The 15,252-nt window shown below is 36.2% G+C and overlaps 1 protein-coding gene across 7 annotated transcripts in view; it reads right to left on the reverse strand.

The window, feature by feature from the left end:
- Window positions 1-4,024: 4,024 nt before the first annotated feature.
- Window positions 4,025-15,252, reverse strand: part of LRP6 (LDL receptor related protein 6) — a 117,688-nt gene continuing 106,460 nt past the window's right edge. For 5 of the 7 annotated variants that reach the window (XM_036457827.2, XM_036457831.2, XM_036457825.2 and 2 more), the window contains 5 exons: window positions 14,505-14,615; window positions 10,101-10,331; window positions 8,814-8,950; window positions 8,074-8,171; window positions 4,025-5,119 (listed from right to left, as the gene is read on the reverse strand). In XM_036457827.2, coding sequence (XP_036313720.1) covers window positions 4,825-5,119; window positions 8,074-8,171; window positions 8,814-8,950; window positions 10,101-10,331; window positions 14,505-14,615 — 872 coding nt within the window. In that variant the 3' untranslated portion in view covers window positions 4,025-4,824. The remainder of the gene's footprint in view (window positions 5,120-8,073; window positions 8,172-8,813; window positions 8,951-10,100; window positions 10,332-14,504; window positions 14,616-15,252) is intronic. The other 2 variants (XM_036457826.2, XM_036457829.2) reach the window with 1 other exon arrangement.

The following is a 15,252-nucleotide window of genomic DNA, read 5'->3' on the forward strand; positions in this document are numbered from 1 at the left end:
ACAAGGTATTTTTATACAGTATACAATTAAAGCACTTATTTTACAAAAAGGGGGACGTGAATAGTGGACAAGGGCTGACCAAATGTTGGCCATTAAAATATATAAATACATCCTTGCAAAGCACCATCGTACCAAAGTCCATGGACAAGAAACACCAGCTGACTTTAAGACAAAACGAAGATTAAAGCTTAAGAAAAAATTTAAAAACATAAAGGATAAACATCTGAAAGCAGCACCAGATCCTTCACTTGCAAATAAGGCTAGTCCAGCTCAAGCGTCTCAGTATCCTCTTTACTCTATATTTTCCTCACTAACCCCAGATACTTAATTTCACATAATATTACATTTAATCAGACTCTCTTTATTTTCCTTTTAATACCCATATTAAAGGAATGGTAACATATACATATTCACATACACATATATGCATTCCTTCCCTGATTATATTTAATTTTAAAAAGAATGGACAGTTAAGCAAAAGCAGTTCTCTATAATTGTTTGGTGTTAACTTTTAGGCAAATCCTAACTAATGGCAGGGGGGAAAGTGTTTTGTTAGTTCTATGTGGTTAGTTTATAATTCCACCTGTAAAATCATGAATTATTTCTTTCAGCGGAAAACTTAATTGTTCAAGAATGCCTTACAAAAAACAAAAAATAAAGTGAAGTGTACCTGCACTGAAGAAGGGTGAGGATAGTTAGATTTCACTCTAAATAATCTAGATTAACCTAAAAAAAATCTACCTCCCCTCTCTACTCATGTAGTTTTAGTTTAATAAGACACAGAATTAAAACAAATATCCTGAGCATATAAATTTACAATGTTCATAATTAACAGTATTTTAAAATTATAAATGTAAAATGGCATGTTTTAGGTCTAAATTCTGCCTAAAACACTGAAAATTTCAAGAGCTAACTTTTGAGACTATTATGAAATGATGCCATTCCAGAAGACAGAAACCTCACATGCACCAGTATTTTCTAAAATCATTATTTCTCTTGGCTTATTTTAGGCTTGGGATAAGGAAAGCAATACCAAATAAAGTTAAATTTCTTTAATTTAAAATTCCTGAGAACGTTTTAAACAAATTTTATTATAAATTCCTTTATGACTCAGTTCATGTCTACACCTAGTGTATAGTCTCATTTGCAGATGTCCAAATATTTTTCAGCTGACTGACATTTACATACTCATATCTGCACTCCACACTGAGTAACTTAATAAAACATGACATATTTGGTGTTTGAAAAGCCCAAGATTCCTGTTCCTGAATTTTATTAGATGTGAAATGATAACCAATATGCAGATCTTAAGGCATGCCAATCAATGGAGTGGCACGTTTTAAAACTGCATTTCTAAGCATCTTATCCAGACACCGGCCTAGACCGGGGAACAGCAGCGTTACATCTATTGCAGAGGAGCTTAAGGAAAGCCCCTTAATACCAGAAGTAAACAATGTTTACCATAATTATTGGTATCAGGTCGCATAAATATACAGTTTATTAATTGGCTAAGTAAACTGCAGCTACTAACTGTATCTGAAGTGTTCTTCATTAATGGGCCTTTACAGCAAATAGACTTTCCCAAAAAAACTAATTGCTACCCAGTAAAAATGGAGGCAATTTTTATATCCTAATATCAAATGAGTTGACCCTATACAAATCATTGACTTAAGAGAATTTTTTAATAAACAAATGCAATCCTCAAACATCCTAAAATTTTACTGCTCAAATCATCCCCCTCTAACTTATCCTTTGGTATTAGATTTCTAAATACATAACATCCATATAGAACAGTTGTTTAATGTATTAACGGTTCAGAACAAAACTCCTCAGGCCACTGTTCAGAAGACCAGGACTCTATAGGAGCCAAGGTCAAAGTTAGAAAAGTTCAGGGTCATAAAAGACTATGTCAATGCGGAATAGCTTGCTATAGTGCACTGAAGGTAAGTTCTGCTTGAGTTAATTTCTCAGATAATTCTAAGCATATCAGTAAGTGGGCATACTTTAAGACATGTTTGAAATAAATACTTTTTTATTTAAGGAACCTAATGAAATGTTATTTATTCCCCCACTCATAGATAATGAATCTCACAATGCACCCAATTCAAAACCATTTTTAATTTTTTCCTCCCAATTTGTGCTATCATGATTTAGTGTTTCTTGTTTTATCTGTCTTATTCTTAGTTTTTCTAATTAATAAGCTCTTGTGTTTAATAATCAAGAAAGTTTACTTAAGCTTAACTGTCCATGTAACGGAAGGGCCAATAAATCCTTTCTGAATTCTGACCATTCTCTCCTTTTAAAGTTACTCCCCAAAACATTAAAAATCCATCTCCACTAACCCAGAAAGAGGATTCTGAGATTAAGCTGAACTGCCTTCAAAGAATTTCAAATTGGCACACAAATGAGCATTTTGCAAGAAGAGGCCATTGCCATCGCAGTACAAGCACTTGGACTGACATACAACAAGGCAATATTCTTCTTAGTTCATTATAGTGCAAGTTTCCACATGGGAAGCCCACCAGATAAAGATGCACATTAAAAAAAAAATGTAAACATATAGAATTCTCAAATTCTAATTGATACCCAGTTAATGCTAACCTTTCCATCTTCATTTAAGCATCAAGTGCCCATGCTGTGTCCCAGAATGCAACTTCTGTGTCCATTCTGTCGGGCTGTGAGCACACTGTTCCATTGACAGGAAAAGCTACACTTGTCTGACTGAGATGCAAGACACTGCTGCATCACCACTTATTTATATGCAAAATCAAGTGCACAGGATTCTCATAAGGCGCACGGATTCTTATAAGGTGTCTAATCAGTATTCTGAAACCAAGTTTTTTCCCCTTGAAAAGTTTACTTAGGCGTTCTTTAATTGCTTAAAGAATTACTTCACCCTTGCTGATATTCTAAATCCTTCCTTCCATTGTTTTTCATTGGGCCCTTAAATCCAGAGAGGCCTCTCAGCAAGACTGAATTTAAAAAAAAAAAAACATTCAGAAATAAACGACCAACATTTGCTAAGGTAAAAAATACATTAGTTTAAAAACACATTCAATTTTAGTAGAGAAATGCTGGAAACACGTGTAAAGCAGGAAACTAACTTCTGGCAAGGTGGCAACGCAGTGTGAGAATCATTCCACAGGCCAGCCCTGACAGCTGGGGGTGGAGCCCATACCCTGCAGGCCAGACAGGTTACGGAGAGCCTTTCAATATCCTCTCCGCCAAGTTCTGACAGCTGAGAAGTTAAAAGTATGCCTTCTCATTTAATCCGTATTGTTAAATTTGTTAAATCATCTTAATCCGTAAGGGGATAAGAGAGAACACGCACTAATATATATATATATATATATATATATATATATATATATATATATATATATATATATGTATATGTATATGTATATGTATGTATGTGTATGTATATGCATATGTATATACACACATACACACATATATACATACATATACATACATATATATATATATATATATATATATATGGTGATTATAAGGATAATTTGAAAAAAATCTAATATTCACATTAGGTAACAAGAAAGATATTAAACTCATGTCACACGTTAGGATAGGTATGTATGCAGACATCATTCTGAGAAAAATTGGCCTAAAGGACATGAAAATGTCATGAACAGTTACTAACGTGAAAACCTAATGATAACAAAACATTCTCCTTTTATATAGATTGTCTCTAACCAGAACATATTTAAATATTTTAGTAGGAAAAAAAAATATAAACATGATTTTATAATCTGATATTACATGCTGAAAGTACTGCAAGGATATATGGTCAACTTACAACAAAAACATAACGGTTAAATTTATAATTCTTAAACATTGTCTATATGTGTTGTGAAAAGACAGTTCAATGAGCATTAAAACAATCTTAGAAGTAAAGAGGAGCAATGTGTCTAACTTTTGATCATTATGCACAAACAGCAGTCAAATTGAAGAGCTGAGCCTACAGGAGAGTGGAGGGAGTATAAGTATTAAAATAAAACCTTAATTTAGAAAATCCCATTTAATCAATCTTCAGATAAGAAGCTTTGAATAAATCATGGTATCTTGGCAAATGGCCTACGAAGCTGCTGGGGGAGCAGGCAGGGTGCAAACACCTGGAGGAGAAGTTGAGAGGTGGGCGCGGATTCTCAGGGAGGGACAGAGACTGCACACACCATCAGCCCCACGGCATCTCACCAGACAGCTGATCTTTCCTACAGCAGCAACACCCAGATGGATTTTTGTATCTGTCTTCCTCACTAAAATTGCTGGATTTCTAGAGAAAACAAAGTCCTATGTCCAAAGTTAGTATTGATTCCATTTTCCTCATGATTTCTTATACATGTAGGCCCTCAAGTGCTAGTTAACATGAAGGCAATCTGGCTACTTCCAAGCTGCTCTAAGATGGACTTCAACTTTTCTTCTTCTTTTATTTTTGGTATCAATAAAGCCCAGAGATTCCTGGTCACTGATGCCTTTATTATTCCTGTTTCCTTGTACTCAGTCACTTCACTGGGTTTAAGGCATGCTTTGTGTATTTAGTTTGCAAAAATAAAACTTTTAGTACAAATTTATTTTTATACAAATTTTTATGGCACAAGCAGCAAATTTGCTGTTTTAAGAAAATATATAAATATCCTTTTCTTCTGTACAAATATCTCCAGTATTCCCTACCCCATTTATAATATTTAACTGTACATGGTCTGCCTCATCCTTCTCTAGTATCTCCCTCCCCCCCTCCAGATCTCAACCAAATTTGTATGTACATGTTTGCGTCGGAGGCAGTCAGAGGAGGAGGGCCCCTCCTCAGGAGGAGTCTGTACAGGGCGAGGGTGGCGGAGGGTAGAGGTGGTGAGAGTAGCTCCTCTCTGTGTATGGTGAAGGTGGGCAGCTTTCATAGTTCTCTTCTGCTGACAAGTATTGGCTTCGGGGTGTGGGAGGTGGGGGCACAGGCTCTGAGTCATAGTTCAAGTCACTAGTGTAGCCCTTGGCTGTTGCCACTGAGGTCATTCTCCTGCTGGGAGCATAGTCACTGTCACAAACATCTGTGCTGCAGGGTGTGGTTGGGGGTGCAAAGTGCCGGTAACTGTATGGCCTGTAGCTGGTACAGGAAGAAAACCAAGAGAAGCGTTAGTTTTATGGAAAAGTGGTTTTCCCTATCAAAATACAGAGGTATTAGATGTAAACTTCACATTGAAGATAATAAACTACTACAATCTAAATTGCACAGAGCAGGAGGCAATTTTCAAAGGCAGACTGGAAGTGGAAGGTAGCATGTATTTTGTATTTGAAAATACAATGTAATTAGAGGCGATTAAAAATGAGTAGGATGGAAATGCACAGGTAAACTCAATCTAGACCCTGGATGTGTTCTTATAGCTTTACATTAAACTGGATAATGAAATAAAAGAACTATTCAAAGTTGTACTTACTGGTTATTTTTGGAAATCTGTCAGTTATACATTCAGTCTTTAGTCTACTAGTATATATAGTGAGCCTCACCAATTTCTGCCACTTCATGGTCTAGAATGAGTCTTCACACTTTTTAAAAAATATATTTTTTATTGACTTTTAGACAGAAGGGACAGAGAGAGAGAGAGAGAGAGAGAGAGAGAGAGAGAGAGAGAGAGAGAGAGAGAGCGCGAGACTGATCTCACAGCGAAAACCAGGGATTGAACTCTCAACTGGGACATATACCCTAACGGGGAATCGAGCCTGCAACCTTTTGGTGCAGGGGATAATCCCCGATCAACTAAGCCATACCATCCAGGATGGGTCTTCACACACTTTATACTACTTGGGTGTTTTATGTTCTTTCAACATCCTTTAACTGCTCTACAATTTACCTGACGAATAACTTAGTGATGTCTGAAGACTTCATTCTCTCTTTAAAAATCAAATACTGTATAAGTCAGACTGAATATTGTAGGCAGCCTAAGGGGCATATCTATCCCATTACTGTTACTATCAGCAAAGGAAAACTGCTTTGGTTTCAGAGGTTTTGATTTTCCTCGAAAAGACAAGCTTATGGTCATATTAGCAGCTTTAACTCAACATCAAAATGATAAGTTCTTAATACCCATAGAGAACTTTTAAATGTTTATTTGATATAACTTACCTCTGATCTTTTTAAATAATCTACAGTGGTTAATAAAGTTTGTAGCATGACTAACTAAAGAAAAAGGCACTGGAAAGAGAGGATCGCAACAGTAAAAATAAGAGCTAACTTAACGTGCTAGTTTTTCTATCATTTCTATTTATACCTGCAACTTTTTATATTCTAACTATAGAAAAGTTAATCTTTCTCATCAGAGTAACTGCAACAGAGAGGCAAGAGCAAGTGCAAAACGGAAGTAACAATCCATAAAATACCTAGTGATAGAGAGTACCACAGGTAATATCCCAGAACACAGACCATTTGCTAGCATTAAGACTTGCCTCAAAAGAGAAGGCTGCCAAAAGACCAAGTGTTACATAACCTGCTGAGCAGGTTTTCTCAAGTTTTTATTTACTACCAATATTTACATGATGTCATAGTCTTTTTTAGATCTTATCTTTCTGTCCAGATAAGAGCCTTGATAAAATTTCTTGGCTCAACATTCAAAAGGCCCAATATTTCCATTTTCATGGGGATAAAAACAGGGAAAGGAAGGAAACAGAATTAGCAAAATTCAAGTTCCAGTTTAAACAAAAATCTCAACAAATGATAAAAAGTTCCACTCAGAAGAAACAAACTGGGCTTAATTTGAAATGTGGGAAATTATTAAATAAGAACTATCAATAGTTTTGATGTAATTATGTTCATTTTAATCGAACAGTGTATTATTCAATTTAAAGAGATTAAAGATTTTAAAATAAATATTTAGGTCTTGCTTTTTCTTTTCCCTCCCCAATTTTCAGTTTTCTGCCTTTGTATTCTGGCTTTTAATTAATTTATTTGTTAATCCTCACCCAAGGGTATTTTTTCCATTTTTTTTTTCATTTTAGCTTTTTTTTTTTTTTTTTTTTAAAACTTATGACAGGAAAAGCAACATTCAGTTCAGTGTCAAGCCTATCTCAAATAGCCGTTATCTATAAACTGAACTGAGAATTCTGAATGAGGTACTATAAAAAGTTTCCATTTGATTTCCACACATTACTTCAGGGTGATTTGACCGTGATAAACACCTATCTAGAAGATAACAGGCACTTGAGGACTGACAATAAATACCAGGCACTGAGTGTTTAAACAGAGAATATCAAGCTCTTGACTGTTAACCTTTCAAATAAGAAAGACAAGTAGGGCAACACTCTAATACTCATGCTTAACCTGCTCACTATGCTCTACAGATCAGCTCAAAGGCACATTCCCCCTCTCAATGAGTTGTGACCTATTCCATGCAACTGTACAAGAAATACCTCATTTCAGGTCATAACAACACATGTAAGCAAGGGCTGAACAGAAGCTTCTCTCAAATTCTGTGCTCTGCATAACCCTGCTGTTTTACAGCACTCTCAACTCTCTAAACTACATGTGTCAAACACAGGGCCCGCGGACCAAATCCGTCCCGCCAGGCCTTGCAATGTGGCCCGCACCGCGCTGTCATCACTGCACTCCGCTGCGTTTCCATCACAATGACAGTTTATGACTGTTCAGTAAACCATTCGGCCCGCGATTTAGGCTGGATTTTAGATTTTGGCCCCTTCTCTGATTGAGTTCAACACCCCTACTCTAAACCATGCCGAGTCTTATTCCAATACTTCATCCTTAGATTTTCAATTAAACCTAACCTGAGCAGTAACCTATTTCAAAATCCGTCATTTTGATAGGTAACTTTTCCTTAGAATGTTGCCAAAGCATTGAAGGCTATCCTATTATCCTAAAAGCCAGCATTTGTGACTCTTTTAGACACTGTAGAATGCCCTGAAAGAAAAGAATTTGTGGCAGGGGCAGAGTCAACATTACCCAGACAAGAGGCCTATTCTCTCTGTGACCATTATCTATTCCAAGGTTATTAGAATATCCCATCCTTCTAATAAATATCCCTATTTGTGTCAGAGGAGAAGGTGTATTACCTGTAGGACCTATGAGTGGAAGGACTGTTTGAAGAATAACCGAATTCCATAGTGTAATGTGATCGCTCTGTGGCTGGGGATGGCGGAGGGTTCAAAATCTAAAAGGAAAAATAATGAAATTATTAAAATAACAATGGTCCATCCCAGTCAGAGACTATCAAACTTTCTTTCAGCTCCTCTTCTTCCATCTCTAGTTGTATTGGCTCCCATTGCACTATTAGCACAATCTTTCCTCTCCAAAGAAGTGACCTTAGGTTTGTGGCTCTCCACTTCTTACGACACAGCTTCATCACGGTTAACCAGCTCAAGGCGATGAGAGGAAAGTCTATAATCTACAAGTCACTGGTTTAAGTTCAGTATAGCTGGGTTTTGATTTTTACTTTTCAAATTCTAATTGTTTAAAGGAATATTATTGACTTAGGAGAAATACCATGTGCTTCCTCTTTCGGGAGGCCATGAGATAAATGAAGGTGCTGAGGCCTCTCAGGAGTTACTTTCACCTACACAGAAAGTAATGTCGAGTGCTGTCAAATACGCTGGTTACTACACAGCCAACATAAAGATTTTCAAGTGCTTGCATGGTGATGGTAAAGCCTTCTTTGAACCTTATATGCCTGACTCCTATACTAAAAATCTTTTTACATTACCATCACTGAGCACCCACATTTAAGTGAATTAAAAATCTGAGATCCTATGAATCTTAGCATTCAAAGTGAAATGAAGGAAACCAGACTACTTACTGCAGGGAAGTAAGTGCCTTTGGTGCTTGAAGAGCTACTCGATGACGCTCCTGTGACATGAGCTCGGTCATAAGGGGGTCCACTGCTTCCCCCCATGATACTGAGGGAGCTGATCATTGATTTACCTCGAGACATTCCTAAAATGAAGGACAAATACTGATGAGTAAGATCTATAAAACAAAGAGATTGACTTCTAAATATGCCTTGTTTTTCTAATAATTGAAAACATTTAATGGAGAAGGGAAATCCTCTCTAAAGTGAACACTTCCATAGAGAGCTGGCCTAGAACAAGGCCAAGAATAGCCTCCCTACCCCCTAGAATAGAAGCAAAGATCTTCAAAATGAGATAAAATGAGAGGTTTTCAACTTCTTAAAAGATCTGAGGAGAGTGGAGGTTGTGCAGCAGGTTAGACTAACAACAGATCTGCACAAAAGGTAACTAAACCCATTTTTTTTAGGCATGAATACAATGTATGGAAAATTATTTCTTCAGCTACTGGATGCAAATATTGTAATCACAACACCAATGCTAAAGAAAAATTTTCATTTTTTCCAGTGACTTTCTAAATTCTACAACTGCAAATAGGTATAGTAACACAGAATAATTAACAGTTTAAAAATCATGTTTGTTTACTTGGTTACACGTAAATAAGTTCTAAATATTTTCAGAGGGCTTTTGTTTAGAACCTCTTTCTAAGAGGCTCTTTACACTAAGAAAGTACTGATAAGAAAGCTGTACTTCCCTAGAGCAACATGGTCTACTCAAGTCTAGAACTTCTGGCTACTTGGCTTTGCCTGAATAAACCCCCATCTCACTATCATCACTTAAAGTTAGAAGAGAATATAAGACATTGTACACTTCACAGCAATCACCCAGCTATTTCCAAATTTCTGCTAAAAAGAAATCTTTTTGGCCTCCTTTAATTCCTGGGCTCAATAGTACTAAAGTTGCGGGAGTGAATCTAAAGAACAGTGGTTAATGACTTTTCACTTAATGACGAGCTGATTCACTTTCAGTAGAGTGCATTCAGAAATGCAGTATATAGAAATGCTTGTGTATGTACTTGCTTTTTATCTTTTGGCAATTTCCACCAATCATACCTCAGGACTTTTGTGTACAGAGAAGATGCGAAAAAAGTAAAAGAGAACATTCGTTCTTATGATTTTTTAAATCAGATGAGGTCTAGTTTGATATAGACTCTGGTTAATATCCTATTTCAATTATGGAAACCTGAGCATCTTGCCAGGACCCAAGACTTGATTCTCAGTGGATCGGTCTTAACTCACCTGGAAGAGTTCCTGACAAAGAACTTGGGTGTGGCACATAACCAAGGGGCACAGAAGCTGGTCCATGAACTACGTAGTCATTAGTCATGGTTTCTCCATCTCCCTTCATACGTGGACACAACATCCTCTGGCAAATAAAGTATATGGTTCCAGACACAAAAATAGTGACAATTACTCCAATAACTGAACCAACTGTATTGGTGGCCTGTGGTGCTGGCTCCTCGGTTGGATCTAAAATGGGAAGGCAGTACAGTTATATAATGAAAAACAACTGTAGAGTCAAATAGTAATCAAAAAAAGGACTTGCGCAAGCAGAGAAGCTAATGAAGACAACTTATAAACACTTTTCTTTTTTATGAACGCATTTACACCATGCCCCATGGATTATGGATAAATGTTATCATTAAAAATCAAAGGAACTATCCTTAAGTGAAAACAAAAATAAAACAAACATTGGGAACAATACTGTAAATGATTTTTTTAAAAGTGAGTTAAACTCCATTAAGAATTTTTAAATGCATATACATATAAAAATCTACCATACTTCATTCTGTATATCCTAAAAATCAACGAACTTATTTTAGAATCTCAGAGCAAAGTTTAGGGCCAGAAGGGATGAACCTGAAAGTCATTAAATGACCTGGAATGGTGAAGCCAGAAGCAAACCTGGGCTTGATTTTAGGTTTGAAAAGTGACATTTAGGTCTGGTGACAGGAAACTAGAAGCTAAAGATGAGCATTAGCTCTCAGGCCCAATGAGCTGATGCCTTCAGGTTGAGTCTTGCTGCCTGAGGGAAAGGAACAGGCCTGATACACCAGTACTTGAGGACTCAGAAAGAAAGCCAGGGCCTGAGAGCACTGGAGCAAGACCCTCCCCTTGGCATCCACCTGCTCCATCTGGGGCTTTAGAAGCAGAGACATCAATATTAGAGGTAGAGGGGAAGAGCAAAAGGGCTCATCCAATTTAGAGCATTACTCTTCAACTTAGAAGGAACATCATTTCATTCTGAATAGTAAGACTATATCGTTCACAACTGCAAATCCTTTAAAAACCTTCCTTCTGCTTTGTCTGACCTCAAATTTCCCATACACATAGCTAAACTCACCCTCTGATTAAATAAAATGAGAGAAAATAACATTGCTATTACACAATACGTAAAGGCTGCCAGTTACATATTTTATCTATGGTATATGAGGCAAATTCTTAGTCCTGTGAGCAACCATCTCATCTTATTCCTTTTTAGTGCATTGACATTGCTTCCTAATGCCAAGCTTAAGAAGAATAGTTTACACTCACTATCTCCAATTCTTAGTCTCTGGGTCAGATCTTGACTCACTGAAATCAGGCTCCTATCCTCACCACCACACTGCAACTAGTCTGGCAAAGATAAACATTCTTCTATTTGCCACATGCAATGAACCCTTCACCTCACTGGCCTCTCTATATTCTCAATGCTGCTGGCTCTTGTTCTCCTCAAAAATGTCTGATCAATATCCTTCCAAGATACCACTGTCTAAGTTTCCCTATCTCAAATTATTCTTTGTTTCCTTTTGTTGGCTTCATTCTCTTCTGTCTGCCTCCTAAGTACAGGTGGTTCCCAGAGTTCTGTCTAACCCCTGCTATTTTCCTCCTCTATTTAACTCTCCCTGGGAAATTTCATCCACTGCCTCGCTGTAATTATCATTAATAAACCAAAGAGCGCAAATCTCTCTCTTTAGCTATAGACCCATTCAGTCAGCAACTTCCTGGAAAACTTCAATGGACATCCCATAGCAATGTGAATGCAACACATTTAAAGTGAACTCTCTGTCACCAGAGACATGACATGTTTCTTAGATGCCAGGGGTAAAGCAGATCATAAAACAAATGAGGTACTCTTGGCAAATTAAAGTCATTTAAATTAAATTAAAAATAAAGTAATAAAAAAATCTACATCAGCCAAACATAACATCTGCAGCCAAGATATGGAATGGTACCTCAGTTTACAGTCCCTGTGATATATTCTAATTAATGATTCCAGTCACTCAACTTATCAACTATATCTAAATGGTAACCAAACCCTTTTTACTTCAGAAATAACTCTGAAATCTATCTTTCCACCACCACTGCTCCTCTTGATTTAGATATTCATCATCTTCTTCCTGAACTATAATTGTCTCCTAAGCATTTTTAAATTACAGGCTATAAGTTACTAGATGGTGAAAACAATTTAGTGGGTTGCAAATAGAATTTTAAAACAGAAAAAAGTCAGAATGTATTCTACACACTATGGATAAATATTGTTGTATAACATATTTGTTTATGTGTGCACCCATGTCTTTGTATCGTCTTGATTTGGTCAAAAAAGTTTGACAGCAACCAGCCTAACATTTCCCTTCCTATAATCTTATCACTTCCAATCCATCTGCTTTACAGCTTTTCCAATTACACAACCATGCTATCCTTTATAACTTGCTCAATGACTCTCCATTATTCTGGAGATAATGGTTAGGCTCTTCAGAAGAAAATAAAAATCCCCTATCATCTTACCTATGTTATCTCTTGCTGACACTCCCATGTATTTTGGCAGTCCCATTTACATACAGTTTCCCAAAGGTGCCTGTTTCACTCTGTGTCTGAAAAGGATATTTTCTCTTTCTAGAATGCAATCTTTCCATTTACCTGCATAATTTACACTATTCACTGATCAACACCCTGTAACTTCATCCTACCCCAGTTTTCTCAAGTCTTCCTTGATGAGTAGCATCTTCATTCCTAAAGAACTGACCACTCTCCTTTGTGCTACTACTGGTAGAAATCTATTATGGCATACTTGATATCACTTATTGCACTCCTTTGTCATTAATACCTCCTATGGTTCGGGCCATATATTTTATACACACTTAATTTTCTCACAACCTCTAAGCTAAATATTATCTTCATTCCAAGGATGAATAAACTAAGGTTTAACAAGAATAAATAATATTCTTGTAAGAAGTTGAGCTAGAATTCAATTCCATCTCTGCCTATCTTTAAAAGTCCTAAAATCTTACAGCTACTTCAACCACAGAGAACTTTGAGAAACTTGGTACAAGTACCTGATATCCTGAGCACAGAGCAGGTATCCAGAAAATGTTAATGAATACATGAATAGATTATACAATAGATTCTTAGTATCCCATTTTAATTTGTAAAAAATATCAGCTTAAAGTCTTTATTAAGATTAAAGAGTTTTAAAACGAGTGCTATCTAAATTCCATTAGACCAGTTTTGACAGGATAGACCTAGCTTATGCTGCATTCCATTCAGAACTAAGTTTACCACTTTGGATATATTATATGTTAGGGCTCTGGTCAATAGTTATAAACATTTTTTAGAGACAGAAACATCAATGTAAAAGTGCAACATCCAACAGCTACCTTCAACCTGGGCATGCCCGACCCAGCAACCTCATGGTTTCATGGGACAATGCCACACTAACTGAGCCACACTGGCCAGGGCATTGTCTTTTTTTTTTTTTTAAATTGATTTGAGAGGGAAAGTGGAGGGAGACAAACATTGCTCCATTGTTTCACTCACTCACGCATTCACTGGTTGATTCTTTTTTGTACCCTGACCGGGATCAAACCCACAACCTTGGCATATCAGCATAACACTTTAACCAACTGAGCTACCCAGCCAGGGAAAGGAAGCTTTTAAAATCACTGAGATACTGGTAGAATTGTATCAAGAAAAAAATGGGAGGTGCTAAACATGGACTAATGTTCAGAAACTCTTAAGTTCAGATTACTGACTGAGTTCCACATATCTACAAGCATATCTCGTTTTAGTATGCTTCACAGATTGTATTTTTGTTTATTTTTTTTACAAATTAAAGGTATGTAGCAACCCTGTGACGAAAAAGTCTATCAGTGCCATTTTTCCAACAAGATCAGGTGATAGTTAGCATTTTCTTAGCAATAAACTTTTAAAATTAAGATATGTACACTGTTTTTTAAGACATAATGCTACTGAATTTAATAGACTACATTATAGTATAAAAAAAACTTTTATATGCAATGTAAACAAAAAATTAGTTTGACTTAATTTATTGCAATATTCACTTTATTGCAGTGGTCTGGATCCAAACACGCAATATCTCCATGGTATGCCTATAAATTGTTTCAGAATTTCTTAACTTTAGTTGTGGCAAAACAATATTTATTATTTTCTAATGCTTTACACTAAATGTTTCTTGAAAATTTTTGTGCATAAGAAAACTGCTGTCTTTTGAGGACTTATTAAAAGCAAAACATGATTACCATTAATAGTTGTTTCTTAGTAAAGAACTAGTGGTTTATAGGTAAAACTCACACATAAAGGAAAGGAAAATGTATTTTTAAAATTCTCCCTTAAGAATAATATGCAGGTTTTAGTCCTACTTACAACAATCCAGTTCATCTGATTTGTCACTGCAATCCACATTATGATCACATTTCTTATGTTTTCCAATGCACTGACCATTGGCACAGCGGAACTGATCAATTAAACAAAGCACTGGGGAAAAAGGCAAATAGTTTTCTTATTTTTACTATATTGTGAAGCCAAATACCAGCAAGTCAAAAAGTACTTTGTGAGTGCAAATGAAAACAAATTAGACTTTTAGATACATCTTAAAAATTATTCTCAGGGAATTTTTCTTGAGAAAGGGAAAAGGCAATCCAGCAGGAAATTTCCTATTTTGTATTTTATGTTAAATTTCATCATTCACTAATTATTCTGTTAAGAATTAAAATATTTCTACATGCATTTCTAGACACTAAAGAATCCCACAATATTTGTTAAAAATAAATAAATTCATAAATTCAATTTGTTGGGAACAAGAACTATTTTTATCTACTAAAGTTCTTTTGGCCTCATTCCTCTGTTAAGCTTTTCTTTGTTTAATATATATTTTTATTGGTTTCAGAGAGGAAGGGAGAGGGAGAAAGAGAGAGAAACATCAATGATAACAGAGAATCATTGATCAGCTGCCTCCTGCACATCCCACATTGGGGGTCGAGCCTACAACCCAGGCATGTACCCTTGATGGGAATCGAGCCCAGGACCTTTCAGTCTGCAGGCTGACACTACCCACTGAGCCAAACCAGTTAGGGGTCAGTTAAGCTTATTGATGTATATAAATCTTATGCAT

Source organism: Pipistrellus kuhlii, unplaced genomic scaffold (assembly GCF_014108245.1).
Source record: "Pipistrellus kuhlii isolate mPipKuh1 unplaced genomic scaffold, mPipKuh1.p scaffold_m20_p_3, whole genome shotgun sequence".
Classification (NCBI taxonomy): domain Eukaryota; kingdom Metazoa; phylum Chordata; class Mammalia; order Chiroptera; family Vespertilionidae; genus Pipistrellus; species Pipistrellus kuhlii.